This window comes from Salmo salar, chromosome 26 (genome assembly GCF_965601325.2).
Source record: "Salmo salar chromosome 26, fSalSal1, whole genome shotgun sequence".
NCBI lineage: Eukaryota > Metazoa > Chordata > Actinopteri > Salmoniformes > Salmonidae > Salmo > Salmo salar.
This window is the reverse complement of record NC_138316.1, coordinates 41,832,416-41,849,724: the sequence shown is the minus strand read 5'-3', so window position 1 is coordinate 41,849,724 and position 17,309 is coordinate 41,832,416. Positions and strand designations below refer to the sequence as shown.

Below are 17,309 nucleotides of genomic sequence, written 5' to 3'. Positions count from 1 at the left end.
GCTGAAAACAAATTGCCTCCGTATTTAAAAAGATGATAGATAACAAGCTAAGTAAAATACTGGAATATTGGTGCAGGTACAGCAAACTAGCACAAAAATAATATAGTGATAATGTCAATACAATACAATATATCATCAAACATAATATCCCGATATGTAACTGTGTCAATGTTTTTCCCCCATCGCTACTGCCGTGGCAGGAGGGGAAATGATGCCTCCTAAGTCCACACAAGGCTTACCGCCCACCTCTCTGTAACCTGCTCCTGGGTATCATCAGCCTGCGGAGGGAAGTGGAGAGGGAGGGAGGGAGGATTGGGTTGGGAGAGAGGTGGGGGGGTCGAGGGGGAGGATGTGGAGAAGGAATTAGGGAGAGGTGGACTAAGGTGGTTGAAGTGACAAGGGTGAGGTAGATGGAGGGGTGGATGGAGGGAGAATAGAGAGAGGAGGAGTGGATGGACAGGGGGAGGTGGGGAAGTGAGAAGAGGGAAATATGTATGGGATATGTATTTGCATTAAATATGTATAAAGGCGTTATAAGTCCGTATGGACAGGGTTGTGAGTGAGGTAATGACAAGGTAAGGAATGAAGTAGGGGGTGTGTTTATTATTAAGGACAGAGAGGGAGACAGAGAGAGGATAAAAGGGAATTTGATTGAGAGAAAGAGAACAGGCGAGTGTTTTTGAGTGATTGAAGGAAGGAGTAGGTTTCTAACATATAATTGCCAGTTATTACCACTGTGCAGCAAGCATTCATGTAGGGCTGTGATGGTCATGGAATTTTGGATGACGGTAATTGGCCACAGTAAAAAAAATAATAAACAAGCCCACTTTCTCATCTCCTCCGCTCCTGACTGCATGTGCTGCCATAGAAATAGAAGGAATAGAACGGTCATCCCCATTCAAGTCAAAGACGGCATAATGGCTGGACTGGCGGCCATTGTAGGTGTACCCTTTAGGAGCAAACCAGGAAGTAAAGTATGTGCTGTGATCTGTTGATTCAACTCAATTTGAGAGCGAGGGAGAGACTGACTTTCATATGCACAAAAAGCTTATTTCTCTCATTTGGTGCACAAATTTGTTAACATCCCTGTTAGTGAGCATTTCTCCTTTGCCAAGATAATCCATCCACCAGACAGGTGTGGCATATCAAGAAGCTGATTAAACAGCATGATCATTACTGTTATGTGAATTAAGTTATCAATGTTCTTAAACCGAACTTCAATGAAACTACTCAGTCTGCCCCCCCCAGAGTGTGTAAGATTCTGGTTGAATGAAGCAGACGGATAGCCAGCCTAAAAGGGTCAAAACGTTTATTTATGAAAGTTCTCCAATTCATACAATGCACACAGCCTTTTATATTACCACACACACACACAAATAAACTTACATCAGTAGAGAACTCCACCCCGCTTTAGGCGGCTGTATTTTTCCACAGTACCCAGACCACCTGTCTCCTTATCTTTTGCCAGCCTAGCCGTTTTCGGGCAGTTGTTCCCCTCCCTAACTTAGGGAGGCCCTGTTCCTGTTCCTCTCACAAGGTCGTCTTATCAACTATGCCCTGTTCATTTTGAAATAGTAACAGTGTCTTACTCACACACAGTATTGGAATATAGTTTTAACCCATTATTATAGCCTTATTTCGAATACATTTCAACAGGTTATATGGTTTCTGAGTGAAATCATTTAGTCAAACCTTTAATCATATAATTTCCATTACAATTACACAGGTGCAACTTGTGCTGGGGACAATAAAAGGCCACTCTGAAATGTGTAGTTTTGTCACACAATGCCACAGATGTGACTGCAGGAATGTCCACCAGAGCTGTTGCCAGAGAATTGAATGTTCATTTCTCTACCATAAGCCACCTCATGTCGTTTTACAGTATTTGGAAGTACGTCCAACTGGCCTCAACTGCATACCACATCTAGGTCGTAGCTAGATGTTGTATACTTAAACAATAAGGCCAGAGGGGGTGTGGTATATGGCCAATATACCACGGCTAAGGGCTGTTGTTACGCGCAACGCGGAGTGCCTGGATACAACCCTTAGCCGTGGTATATTGGCCATACATCACACCCCCGAGGTGCCTTATTGCTATTGTAAACTGGTTACCAATGTAATTAGAGCAGTAAAAATAAATGTTTTGTCATACCTGTGTTATGTGGTCTGATATACCACGGCTGTCAGCCATTCAGGGCTCGAACCTCCCAGTTTATAATACTGTATGTATCCCCCAGTATATAGAAAGAACTAGAGATGGAGAGATGACTGTTGGCTACACTATTTCATTCCACTTCAAAAATATATTTACCCCACAGTTGCTGACAAATAAAGTATTTTTAGAATCACATCAAGTTATTTAGACAAAGCAGTTTAACATAATGTGCCACATCTATATACACTATGCATAAATGCCATGTGTGCGTTTTCAGATTCACTGCTAATTCATAGCCTAGGACACCCCAAGCCCTAAACCACACACCCACAATCTGCCCTGCCAAATAGATTGGATCGAACCAAGCTCTTAATAAGAGCCAGATTTTTCACACCATTCCCTAGCTTAGCCTGCCTTAGCGCTGTGTTAGCGACCGCAGGGCAGGTAGTCTAATCTGGCATGGTTAAAGGAGATATATGCAGAGACAAAGCTAGCTCCTATTTCTCCTTTTAGTGGAGCTGAGTGCTCTATTGATCTCTATTGACTGACCACGGGCCGGGTCATGTGGACTTGCAATTTGTGTTTCAGCAGAGGTTCCACAGTGTGTGTGTATGATGTGTAATGGGTGTGTGAGGAAGAAAGAGAGTGTGTGTTTGTCTTTATGTGGCTAATGTATCATAAGAAGATCTAAGTATTCAGACATTCATATGTTACAATGTGAATAGCTACCTAGCGTGTCATTAGGTTAGTCGGTATAACCACAAGTCATGTAGCTTTTATCAGGGCTGTTCATTATGTTATAGTTGTTATGACTTATTATAATCAGTTAGAACAACAATTGGTCTCCATTTGGGATTTTCCTGTCTGTGTCTTATAGCGTTTCCAGGGCTGACCTCCAGAGTGTCTCTGTCTGTGTCCTGTAGTGTTTCCAGGGCTGACCTCCAGAGTGTCTGTGTCCTATAGCGTTTCCAGGGCTGTCCTCCAGAGTGTCTGTGTCCTATAGCGTTTCCAGGGCTGTCCTCCAGAGTGTCTGTGTCCTATAGCGTTTCCAGGGCTGACCTCCAGAGTGTCTGTGTCCTATAGCGTTTCCAGGGCTGACCTCCAGAGTGTCTGTGTCCTATAGCGTTTCCAGGGCTGACCTCCAGAGTTGCTCTCCTCTCCTTGTTAGTGCGTCCGCAAGCTCCAACTGATGCCTACGTTTCCATGTGCGGTAATGCAGTATTTATATGCTGGTAACCAGTTTACAATAGCAATAAGGCACCTCGGGGGTGTGGTATATGGCCAATATACCACGGCTAAGGGCTGTTGTTACGCGCAACGCGGAGTGCCTGGATACAACCCTTAGCCGTGGTATATTGGCCATACATCACACCCCCGAGGTGCCTTATTGCTATTATAAACTGGTTAAAAAAGCCTTCCTGCCAGACACACACACACACACACACACACACACACACACACACAGTGGATATATGGGAGACAGGTTAAAGGAAGTCACGCTATCCTATTTTTTGCCCCCTCTCTGTTTCTGTAACGTTGTGTGAATCTTCAGTCGCCCCACTGTCTTTCCCTGTCTTCTCCTTTATCAGCCCCCGGAAAATATTGTTTTTCCTGTCGCGGCTGTGAAGGTGGATGTGGTCGTTAAGAATTACATTTCACTAGGAACAGGCTTCATTATCTTTTGTATGTGTGTCTCCACGTGCGTGGGCGCGTGAGCGAGAGGCTTTGAACACTCACCCCAATTTGTAGCCACACACACACACACATACACACACACACACACACACACACACACACACACACACATACACACACACACACGTCCTCCCTCCGCTCTGTTTCCATGCTAGGCAGTTTGCCATGGCAGAGAGAGGTCAGACAACATGTGATGCTGCAGTGGTGGTGTGGAATGCATTCAGCCCCAGTCCCCAGGCTCTGAAAGACAACCAGCCAGTCCAGCCCAGCCCAGGCCAGCCCAGCCCAGGCCAGCCAGGCAGCCACAGGTCTACAACACCATGAACAATACATATGTCCATCTGCTGGACTAAATGGTTGCACTACTTACAATTTCACTACTGTTTTCAGAACCACTTAATTACATGCCTTTCAGTTTCAGTGAGGAAAGTCAGTGTTTGGTCATTTGCCCAGTTCTGTTTGGTTTTTGTTTGTTAGTGCACTAAACCAGACTAATAGTAATTGATGTATTTTGCTCACTGTGTCCTTCCTACCTCAGATATCCAAAACCGTCACATCAAATGAGTTGTCTTTGATGTTTTAAAAGCTCAGTCTTAGAATGCTGAAGACTATTATACACAATCAAAGAGAAGTAATTGAATTCCAAGATAGATTCTTTATACTCATCCTTGTAAGTATTTTAGTCCACTGTTACTCAGTTGTTGAAGAAATGCCTGGACTAATAGCTATCTGAGTATAAAATTAGGATATCATTGTTAGAAAAATCTAAGCCCTTCATTTAACACCACAATCTCAGTGCCTTCCCAGAAATCAATGTTCCCCTTCTCTCTAATAAGCTTTAAAGAAGCAAAGAGACAGTTGCCATTGTTTTCGGTCTCCACGTCTGGTGTTCACGATGGATGCCCCAAAAATGGCTCCCTGTGAGGCCTACGTCTTTGCCAGTTTTCTGCTTGGAGTTGGGAAAGGAATGGTCCCTGACCCAGTCCAGACACAACCCCGAGCCTCCACCAACTAGACACTTACTGTACATCTGAAAATAATTGGATAGATATAAGCAATATGCTAGTTGGGTCCACCTTGCCCTCTGATTCACTAAGTGCAATTTCCGCTATATAGCTAACACCCATCCAATCTTCTCAGATCATACACATATGCCTCTGTTAGGGGCTGTTTCTAGACTTGGCCTAATGCCTCTGTTAGGAGCTGTTTCTAGACTTGGCCTAATGCCTCTGTTAGGGGCTGTTTCTAGACTTGGCCTAATGCCCCTGTTAAGGGCTGTTTCTAGACTTGGCCTAATGCCCCTGTTAGGGGCTGTTTCTAGACTTGGCCTAATGCCTCTGTTAGGGGCTGTTTCTAGACTTGGCCTAATGCCTCTGTTAGGGGCTGTTTCTAGACTTGGCCTAATGCCCCTGTTAAGGGCTGTTTCTAGACTTGGCCTAATGCCCCTGTTAGGGGCTGTTTCTAGACTTGGCCTAATGTCCCTGTTAGGGGCTGTTTCTAGACTTGGCCTAATGCCCCTGTTAGGGGCTGTTTCTAGACTTGGCCTAATGCCCCTGTTAGGGGCTGTTTCTAGACTTGGCCTAATGCCTCTGTTAGGGGCTGTTTCTAGACTTGGCCTAATGCCTCTGTTAGGGGCTGTTTCTAGACTTGGCCTAATGCCTCTGTTAGGGGCTGTTTCTAGACTTGGCCTAATGCCTCTGTTAGGGGCTGTTTCTAGACTTGGCCTAATGCCTCTGTTAGGGGCTGTTTCTAGACTTGGCCTAATGCCTCTGTTAAGGGCTGTTTCTAGACTTGGCCTAATGCCTCTGTTAAGGGCTGTTTCTAGACTTGGCCTAACGCCTGTGTTAAGGGCTGTTTCTAGACTTGGCCTAACGCCTCTGTTAAGGGCTGTTTCTAGACTTGGCCTAATGCCTCTGTTAAGGGCTGTTTCTAGACTTGGCCTAATGCCTCTGTTAAGGGCTGTTTCTAGACTTGGCCTAATGCCTCTGTTAAGGGCTGTTTCTAGACTTGGCCTAATGCCTCTGTTAAGGGCTGTTTCTAGACTTGGCCTAATGCCTCTGTTAGGTGCTGTTTCTAGACTTTGCCTAATGCCTCTGTTAAGGCTGTTTCTAGAATTGGCCAAATTGTGGTGTCGTCGGCAGGTGTTTGGCAAGGTCTGGAGGACGGCCATCTTGCTTGCTGGGAGAGTGGAGGAATAAGGTAGGTATGCTTATGTGGAGGTGCTGCCATTCCAGAATGAACTCTGTTGGAATTATAAAAAATAGCCGCCATGCCTGGAGCTTTTTGAGCTGGTTTATTGTATTCACTGTGAGGCTGGTCCTGTCACCCAGGCTGCTGCTTGTCCCCGTGTCACAGGATCAGGCCCCCAGTCTTACATCTGTCTGACATTTAGCTCCTTTGTTTGTGTCAGCGTTCCGTGGGTGCGTCACGACATCATTTCAACTCAGAGGACAGGGCTAGACAGGCTGTGTGTGTGTGTGTACACGTGTGTACACGTGTGTGTGTGTGTTTTGGCACATGGCGTGCGTGCGCACACGTGTCTGTATATATAATGTCCATGTGTGTGTGTGTAATGGAGCAGGAGGCATCACCTTGTCAGACCTCCAGCTAAGCAGCATCACTGCTACAGGCATCTGTCTTCATGACTGAGAGAACGAGGGAGGGAGGGAGGGAGGGAGGGAGGGAGGGAGGGAGGGAGGGAGGGAGGGAGGGAGGGAGGGAGGGAGGGAGGGAGGGAGGGAGCTGGCTGTACCGCTGCTGCAGGGTCAAGAGATTACAAACTCAATTCTGCTCCTCAGGCGAAGGTTTGTCTGCTCAGCAACTTCCTCCCAGTGACAGATGAGAGCGAGGGAGGGAAAAGGAGGAGAGGATGCCCCGCTGCCAAGTCCTCCTCCAGTCATCCTCTCTCGCCCTGTGTGTGTCACAATCTGAGGCTTGATGACCAGACAGCTTCTCCTGTACCACCTCCACTCCAACACAGCTTCTCCTGTACCACCTCCACTCCAACACAGCTTCTCCTGGACCACCTCCACTCCAACACAGCTTCTCCTGGACCACCTCCACTCCAACACAGCTTCTCCTGTACCACCTTCACTCCAACACAGCTTCTCCTGTACCACCTCCACTCCAACACAGCTTCTCCTGTACCACCTCCACTCCAACACAGCTTCTCCTGTACCACCTCCACTCCAACACAGCTTCTCCTGTACCACCTCCACTCCAACACAGCTTCTCCTGTACCACCTCCACTCCAACACAGCTTCTCCTGTACCACCTCCACTCCAACACAGCTTCTCTTGTACCACCTCCACTCCAACACAGCTTCTCTTGTACCACCTCCATCCAACACAGCTTCTCCTGTACCACCTCCACTTCAACACAGCTTGTCTTGTACCACCTCCACCCCAACACAGCTTCTCCTGTACCACCTCCACTCCAACACAGCTTCTCTTGTACCACCTCCACCCCAACACAGCTTCTCCTGTACCACCTCCACACCAACACAGCTTCTCCTGTACCACCTCCACTCCAACACAGCTTCTCTTGTACCACCTCCACTCCAACACAGCTTCTCTTGTACCACCTCCACCCCAACACAGCTTCTCCTGTACCACCTCCACTCCAACACAGCTTATCTTGTACCACCTCCACCCCAACACAGCTTCTCCTGTACCACCTCCACTCCAACACAGCTTCTCCTGTACCACCTCCACTCCAACACAGCTTCTCTTGTACCACCTCCACTCCAACACAGCTTCTCTTGTACCACCTCCACTTCAACAACAGCCTGTGAGAAGAGCTCTCAGTCAAACCAAGAGCCTCTATGTAACCTGGACACTTAGTATATTTGTTTCTCATTTTCCATAATAATAAAAATCATAGAAAATATATTGTAACTTTACAGTATTACTAGTGCCACAGTACAATATTATTTTAACTATGGGATAGGTGTTCTTGTATTTTCACATGTATAGATTCACATCTTTTCTTTCATGTGTGAGCAAGCAGCCAGGACAGAGAGACCGAGAGCCAACCACTTCCCACAGGGGCTGAGTGAACACAGATGGGGGACTCTTTTCCATCGGCCCACTATCAAAGCTAACACTCACCTCAGGAGAGAGACGCGTTCATAAACTCCCTCTGTGTCTCCATTTCCCTATTATCAAATCAAAATTCAGCCATGAAACGGTTTGTTAGCTGACTGAAATCCAATCCATTTCGCTGACAGTATTGCCACTAAAGGAGCTGGATTTGTGATGGGGATAAAGGGAGATTGTGGAAGAAAATAACAAGTTTTAATGCTTAAGATTCCCTGGAGTTCTTTGAAGTCTGGTTTTGAAAGCAGACATGGTAATTGTCCCTGGGGGAATTCATGTGTGTACGTGCATGCGCGTGTGTAAAGTTGGGTAAAGCCGTGTGCTAGGTAAAGAGGTTGTCTAATGCAGTGCACATGTACGATAGTCTGCTCACTAACACAAATGTACATTCAACATATGTACGATAGTCTGCCCACTAACACAAATGTACATTCAACATATGTACGATAGTCTGCCCACTAACACAAATGTACATTCAACATATGTACGATAGTCTGCCCACTAACACAAATGTACATTCAACATATGTACAATAGTCTGCCCACTAACACAAGTGTACATTCAACACATGTACGATAGTCTGCCCACTAACACAAGTGTACATTCAACACATGTACGATAGTCTGCCCACTAACACAAGTGTACATTCAACACATGTACGATAGTCTGCCCACTAACACAAATGTACATTCAACACATGTATGATAGTCTGCCCACTAACACAAATGTACATTCAACACATGTAGGTGCAATGATTCCATGATTTTATGGTGTATTATTTCTTACACTGTAGTTCTATATTTCCTCTAGCATTTTTGTCCAAGTGCTATTTGATAACCTTTTGTGAAGTGGTATTTAAATGTTTAGTATAGGTTTACTGAGACAATTTTCTCAAGTGCATCGTTATTCCCTAAATAGTCAAAAGAAGAGATGTCGAATTTACAAATATTCTACACAGAGTAGGTTAAAGATGGTATTTTCCTTCTCTGTCAGAACCTAGTAGACTTCAGACAGAGCGATAACTGTAGGCTTATACTGTATATCAGGCCCAATGCCAGGAACGTTCCAACAGTGGGAAAAGTTGTTGAGTCTAAAAACACTGTGAGTGTTGTGAGGCCGTCCTGTTTTCTTGCCGCTCGAGGCCCACCACAGGAGGTGAAGTCATAAACATGGCTGGGAAAATGGGACTTCGCTATGCGAGGCAAGCGGTGTAAATCTTCCTGCGCAAACACATGACTTCATTACACCTGTCATCACTAAAGCTAAATTGCTAATGTGTCTCTTGCTAGCTCTTCAATGAGGCTCTCTGCGATTTGAATCGTCATGTTTGTGGAGCCCTGAGGTAAAATAAATAAACCATGATGCTCTGACCCACTTGTCAAACTGCAGGAGCTTTAAAGTCCCAGTGCAGTCAAAAATGAAATGTTGTTGTGTTTTCTATAGTTGTTCACACTGAGGTTGGGATATTACTATAACATTTTGAAAATTATGATAATGTGCTTTTAGTGTAAGAGCGGTTTGAAAAGACCGCCTAAAATGTCAGCCTGTTTAGGTGGGATGGAGTTTTGGCCTGACTGGTGACATCACCAGGCAGTAAATGAGTTAATAGACCAATACGAGAGTTCCAGACCTCTCTGCCAATAACAGCTACTTTTCACTTTTCCCCTCCCCACTCAGAACACTCACAGACAGTTCTAGATAAATTATTGCTTGAGCAATCTTTGCTAAGAAGTTATTTTTGCTTCTTTTTGACCATTTAATTGAGTACAATCACAGTAAGGTACTTCATTTTTACCCAGAAATGATTTGATATTGAGATAAAAACGACTGCATTGGACCTTTTTAAAGCTTTAATCTTTCATTAAAACAATAACAAAGTGGTTTTGTTAAAAAGCTGAGTGATAGGCCTGGAGAAATGTAACATTGGAGAAACAAACATTGGAGGTCATATGTTGGGTTCTGATGGGGTGTGACAGTTGAACTAAGCTCATGAGACATAAGTTATGTTCTTAAAAACAATTGTATAAAATGTGTATATAGCACTTAATGTATAAGTCAAAAAATGTATGTAGCAACTAATGATTTTACGAACACTTATCCACAGCGACTGACAGTTAGTGCATTCATATTAAGATAGCTAGGTGAGACAACCACATCACAGTCATAGTAAGTACATTTGTCGTAAATAAAGAGATTATCAGCCAACTCAGAGCTAGTAGGAAAAGTAAGTGCAATGTTGTTGTTTTTGGGGGGGATGTAAGACTGAGATGTGTTATTTAAGATACTGAAGAGGGAGGATTTCAGATGTTTTCAGAAGATTGGCTGGGAGGCTGCTGTCCTAGCATCAGGGGGAAACTGGTTCCACCAATGGGGTGTCAGGACAGAGAACCTTTGACTGGGAACCTTTGACTGGGCTGAACAGGAGCTGTTTCAGTTGACAGTGTTTCAGTTGACAGTGTTTCAGTTGACAGTGTTTCAGTTCAGCAGTTGAGAAGGACAATGTTGGCTTTCATTATCAATTGTGTCATAGTTACAACTCGGAACCATGTCTTGCGTGCGCTAACTAGCTACTCCATTTATGTTAGCGTTAACAGTCAGTCTGCCAGGAGAGACTATGTAATAAGTCCTTTTATAATTATCCACATAAAACAGCCTTTGTTCTTCAGATAAACTTAAATCAACACCAGAGGTCCCAGTATGGCTGTATTGGAAAGAAAAGTCCTCATGTTTAGCCTGGGTATGTAGCTGTGTTTTAGCAGTCGAGGGGACTGACACAATGGAATAATTGAACGACCCTCCTTGCCGGCTCAGAGCTCCTAATAAGCAGACATGTCTTTCCTCGGCTTGAGGGTATTAATAATGTAAAAAATAAATGAGTCGGTGTTGGACATTCTTAGATAATTCATGTGCACTCTCCTACTTGACACCGGTTGATTCTGTGGGTGAAGGAAAGTCTAATACAGCAGTTTCATATTGATTTGGATTACTTTCTCACAATATTCTTGTGGTGAAAGTTGTGGCAATGAAGATTTTCAGCCATTTAACAGAAATGTGTTGTTATGCTACTGAAGGAGTGTTGTCAGCTTCTTGGCAATTTCAGACTTGTTTGGGTGCTTCGTGTTACTAAAGCAAATGGTTTATAAAGCTAGAATCCTTAAGGTGGTCAGTCACTTTGTTCTTCAGGATGTCTGCCCTCTCCAAATACTTCTCTTTACTAGTTTTTCCACCACTCCTCGACTTTGTAATTTGTTCAAAACATTAAATGTAACACATTTTAAAAGATTTCCTAGGAGCAGTCCGAATAAACGGCTACAAAGCTACAATCAGCTGGATGAGAATGAATGAATGGGTGGAACAAGAATGACTATATTGAAGCTCAGTGATCTGAAAAGCCACCCTCCACCACCATCATTTCTTTTAGCTTGAAGTGGATTTGCAGTGAAGACACAGGTCGCTGGGGCCTGATGTCTGGAGAGTTAACACACTCACCTCCAGACATGACCCATCAACGGGACTCAGACCAGTCCATCTGTTTCTTTATTCTCAGTGTGAAACCAGCCTTGACATGCCTCTACTTAGTATTTGGTGTTTTTCACCCACTCTCTCTCTTTTTCTGTCTTTGTCTCTCTCCGTCTCTCTGTTTCTCTCTTTCTCTTCTGATTTCTCTGCCTCTTCTCTCTGTCTCTATCCATCTCTGTCTCTCCCTCTCTTCCCACCCTCCCTCTTGTTCCCACCCTTTGTTAAAAGCCTCCTCCACAGCTCCCTGCTCCTGTGGCTCAGTAGCTCCCTGCCAATGAAGGCCTTTTTATTGGGCTGAGATTGAGTGCAGCCAAGCGGGGCCCGACCAGGCAGGGCCAAAGCCACAGCCACACAGGCCCATTACCACCACCGCTGCTGCGCTGCGCCTGGCCTCAGAGAGAGAGAGGAGATTGCTTGTCTCTGCCTCCCCTAATTGCCGACAGCAGCTGAAAAGGACCAGGGAGAGTGAGAGGGGGGAGGCAGAGCAAACAGTATTGGTTTGTTCACCAGTCATAGACAAGCAGCATGGACCCATATAGCTTATAGGACTCTTGCTGTTCTGTTAGAAGCCCAGAGCTGTGTTTTTCTGTAGTTTTGGGCCGTGCAGGTTGGAGTTCACGCTAGTTGTTGATCTGAAGTCACTTTAGCAGTTACCCACTTGTGATTGAGGTTTGTGTTTGACGAGGGTGAACTGCTCCTAGATCTGTGCTGAGGGCCAACTTCTATCCCGTGTCTTTGTGAGGGGACATAGGTGGGTGCAGCCTTTGGGGGGCCTTGGTGCACTTTCTCTGCCCCTTGAATGATCCTGTAATATCCTCCTCACCTGCCAACATCCCCATCCTGCAGAGTATGTCTCTTGTCTCCAATGGACTCTGAATTTCATATTATTACAGGCGCTTATTGTTGCAGCCCGCTGGCAATATCCCAGCAAATTGAAAAGAATGGGCCGTTTATTAACTTGGCTGAGGCGGATGGCGAGGCTGCAAGCCATTTTTTTTCTTTCCTTTTTTCCCACTGTGTTTATAGGGGGTTGTGTTTTCATTCAAGAGCCTCTCTTCTGAAATGTCTGTACTGTAGGGAAGGTGGCTAACCTACCACTCAACACCTGAGAAACTATTATTAAAGAGCTGCAGTACATTGAGCCGCGGAATCCTTAGCAGACTGAAGACTCTCAAAGAAGAGCTAGCTAGTTCGCTGTGTCCTCTCCTTGAACACGCAAAAACACTTTTTTAATGAGGGTATCGTTGCAAAACTAAAAGAAGGTGCCTGTAACATTGCTGAGAGAGTTGCCATTGTCAGTGAAACCATAGCAACATTGGCAGCAGTCAAACCTGGCGGTGCCCGCTTGTTAACGATTTGGAAATTCTCCAAACTGTTGGAAGAGTTGCAAATATTGGACACATCTTCCCAGTGTTTGTGACTGTGAGAGAATTAACACAAAACTAGCAATTGAATACTTGAACCAGTTTGAGGTCCAATCTGCCCTCATGTTTTCATCAACACTAAGACATTTGCATGATTTCGAGAACCTAGACTCAACCTCAATGTTTTTTTTATATACTTCCTTTGTTGGGGTGCAGTTTATTTTAAAACATTAGGGCAAACTGTACAAATGTGGCTCTTAATTAAAAATGTTAAGCTTTTAATGATGTCAAACCTTCAGTGCGTACGTTATCAGAGAGGTTTTGGAATATGGAACAATGAAGGCTTTTATGGAGTCAGTTTTATCCCTTTGTTAGCGTGTGTATTTTGACCTCATTAGATCATGCCTGATGCATTTGGAGTGTTTGAGTGAGCCTGCTACACTGCTACGGCCCAATGTTTCATGCCTTTTTGATTAACATGGTATGGAAACAATTAGACTCGGGGAGGGGAGGCAAAGCCGGCTCGATTCAACAGCTTTAAATGCTAATTGGCTAATGGAGGATGAAAGAGCGGGCGACCGGCTGTGTTTTTGACATGAGCTCACTCAGACGCTGGATTCAGCTACTCTCAATTCATCTGAGTTTAGACGGACCACCACAACCACCATTTTGTTTTCCTTTCAAAACCTGGAAAAATACTACTACTGCTGAATGTGCTTACAGACTCCCAAGTTAGCTTTATGTGAGAATATTCAAGCACGCATCACAGCAGGCGAAAACACATGTAAGGGAAGCATTTAACGTCTTCTGTAAGGGACTGGCTGCACCGGTCTTGAAAATACACCTCCCCCATAGCCAAGTGAAACAAGGAGGCCTCTCTTCCTCAAAACTGCCGTTCATAGTTGCCATAGTGGGATGCTTGCTTTAGGATATGGACTATTTCCACTGGCTGAGATGATAGAAGAGTTTAGCTATGCAGTATGATATAGGACTTCCATCTTTTCTGTGGACAACCCCTGTGTTCGCTAACCACCGTAACCACTCAGAATGTTGCAAAATTGGTGAGAGAGTTACGGCGCTACTCTCCCACTTTAAAAGAGAAGCACTCAAAGGGTGAACCTCACACTTCGCTACCGGAGTGTCATTCAGAGTCGGACTGCAAAACACCATCACCACTAGTGTGTTTCTATCGGGTTCTACAACAAGCCGCCACTGTGGAATCCCTGTTGAGCTTCAGATGGTGTTCAATGATGTTTCATCATCACATGCGGTTATTACAGTCAGTTGAGCGTTGACTGGGATGTGTAATAAGCAGCCCCATCACCTCTCCCAGTTTGTCAGGAACCACACAAACTGTCTGTCTTGTCCATTCTCCTAAAAGCCCTGGATTTGTCACAACCTTCAGTGCTGCTCTTAAGAGAGACAGAGGGGGTGTAGAGGAAAGAAGCGAGCCGTCATGAAAAGCCGCCGCTTCCTGATTTCGCAGAGATGCAATCACAGCACTATCTGATAGACGTGCTGGAGGAAATTGGATGAGCTCAGAGCTGCTACACCTGGACAGATTGCAAAGATGACTCCTTTGTCATGAAAGTGTCAGTCAATTCCCCCTACTGTCACCTGAACAACCAATCAGAGGGAGGGAGAGAGGTTTCTTCTTTTCAGGGCTCCATGCTTTGCAGTGAGACTGTTAATTAACAACAAAAAATAAGATGTTTTATTGTCACATACACCTGACAGGTGCAGTGAAATGTGTTGTTTTACAGGGTCTTCCATAGTAGTATGGCGCACCTGGAGCAAATTAGGTTTAAGTACCTTGCTCAAGGGCACACCGGCAGAGTTTTTACCTTGTTGACTCTGGTTTTCGAACCAGCAACCTTTTGGTTACTGGCCCACTGTTAGGCTACTTGCCACCCTATCTACGTATCTACAGTACTGTACTGCCTGGAGCTAGGGCCTGAAAGAGATGTCATATGGTGGAAATAATAAAGCTGTCACAGTAGAGATGATTACAGCTGTAATAACAAGCTACAACATCATAATACCTATTTGGTAACACTTCATTTGAAGGATCCATACTAAACCATTTGTAAGGCATTTACAGTTTGCTCACCATTTATAAACATTACCCCCACATGTGTAAATGTTAGTAAGCTAGTTATTCAGACATTAATATATATTTCCTTTAACATCCTGTGTTGTGTGCTTGTTTTTGTTTTTGACCAGGTACTGCTGGAATGTCTACCAATGACATGTCCATCTTTTTGTGAGAAATTACACTGGTCACTCAATAGATTTATGAAGTATTTTTAAAATATTAATAGGACTCAATTTAGATTAGTGATTTAGATTAGTGATTAGAAAATGGTTTAATAATGTGGGAGTAATGATTAATAAATGATGAACATAACATTTATAAATGTCTTCTAAATGGTTTATTATGGAACCTTATAATAAAGTGTTACCAATGATTTCATTTCCCCCACATCCAACCCCTCCCTCTTTTCTCAGAAGATGTCTTTTTGAAATCATGTTACATAGAACAGATGAAGATGTATGATGAAGATGTATGTAGAATGATGAAGATGTATGTAGAATGATGAAGATGTATGTAGAATGATGTCATGTTGCATAACCTCTTTGGTGACAGTGGTGTCTCAGTGTCGTGTTTGTTTCATAGAATGTCATGACAAGTTATAAGGTGTTACGTCACCCTTTCGACAGGGATGTAGAGATTCCATGTGAACATGCTTCACTTAAAAACTGAACCCTTTATACCAGGTTATATTGCTTTCAGGTCTATGGTATTACTCTGATAATAACAGGTTCTATCTACCTGTAGGTTCTCTGTCATTCCTGACCAGGATGTATTGGTCTAACAGCAATGAAGGTTCCCAGTGTCACCACTCCTGTCTGTCCTTAGGAAAAGCAGTGCTCTGACTGTTTCTGTCTTGTGTTTCCTGCAGTTTCCTCAGACCTGCGAGGAGTCTGGCTCTCCGTTCGTCTTCGTCTGCACCAATCCTCAGGAGCTGCTGGTGAAATTCCCCATGAAAGCGAAACATAAGATCTGTAAGTGCTGCGTCTTTCTGTGTCGCAGAGTAGATCCCAACGAGTCTGGTTTAGCTTTCTGTGTCGCAGAGTAGATCCCAACGAGTCTGGTTTAGCTTTCTGTGTCACAGAGTAGATCCCAACGAGTCTGGTTGAGCTTTCTGTGTCGCAGAGTAGATCCCAACGAGTCTGGTTGAGCTTTCTGTGTCGCAGAGTAGATCCCAACGAGTCTGGTTGAGCTTTCTGTGTCGCAGAGTAGATCCCAACGAGTCTGGTTGAGCTTTCTGTGTCGCAGAGTAGATCCCAACGAGTCTGGTTGAGCTTTCTGTGTCGCAGATTAGATCCCAACGAGTCTGGTTTAGCTTTCTGTGTCGCAGAGTAGATCCCAACGAGTCTGGTTTAGATTTCTGTGTCGCAGAGTAGATCCCAACAAGTCTGGTTTAGCTTTCTGTGTCGCAGATTAGATCCCAACGAGTCTGGTTTAGCTTTCTGTGGGGGAACAAAATTCTCACACAAGCGCTGCATGTACCCACATACACACACACTGTATATACACAAACAAACATAGGTCTTGTGCAAAAATTAACATGATTTGCAAAAGATAAAAAAAATATTAATGCGCTCACAAAGTCTCTCAAAGAGCAATCTGTAAAGACAAGATGTTGATGTCAGGTTGCCCAGGAGACTGTAGCTACTGTAGTGTCAGTGTTGTCAGTGTAGGGTGTGATTTCTAATAGGTCAGAGCACATTCCCCCGCTGTATCTGGGACTGTAAAGTGATGTACCTGCAAGCTCTTTTGTTCATATTTCACAAACTCCTGAGACATGAAGGGTTGTTTATGTCCCCCTCTCCCGTCTCCGGTCCTTCAAGATGGATGGCGGGTCTTTGGGAGATTCAAGGTAAAAGACTAGCACTGCCCTTGATCAGAAGGGGAGGATTTCAGTTGTATTGTGAAGGGGAGAACTCAAGCAACAGCCCAGAGGGTTAAGGTGCTTATGCTCATAAAAAACAACAGTAGATATAAAATCTGAGGAAACCATTTAGTCATAATTCTGTATTTGCTAACTGGCTACCACTCCCATTGATTTGCACTGAGTTATGCTAATGCTAAGCTGTGAGCCAACTGCACTAACCCAAATCTTAGATCCCTGACTTTGAGTCCATAGACCACTAAGTCTAGGCATCCATTCTAAACAGTAACATTTATATTTTGGATGCACTATCCCTTTAATAATTAAATAATGCCTTATTACCTTTATATTGAGTGTAACCTATAAGGTATCCTTCTAGTCCCCAGACAGTTAATTTCTAGCACACTATTGGACCTGTCATCTCCTCCCCTTTTATATCCAGCTAGTATTTCACCCTCTATTACTCTGCAGCCTCTGAAGGCTCAGAACCATCTCCAGGGAGACCACCTGTGAACCCCACACA

At 44.3% G+C, this 17,309-nt stretch overlaps 1 protein-coding gene across 2 annotated transcripts in view; it reads left to right on the top strand.

Moving 5' to 3' along the window:
- Nucleotides 1-17,309, top strand: part of LOC123730756 (activating signal cointegrator 1) — a 125,564-nt gene that overhangs the window by 18,000 nt on the left and 90,255 nt on the right. For both annotated transcript variants that reach the window (XM_045708389.2, XM_082969737.1), the window contains exon 11: nucleotides 15,794-15,896. In XM_045708389.2, coding sequence (XP_045564345.2) covers nucleotides 15,794-15,896 — 103 coding nt within the window. The remainder of the gene's footprint in view (nucleotides 1-15,793; nucleotides 15,897-17,309) is intronic.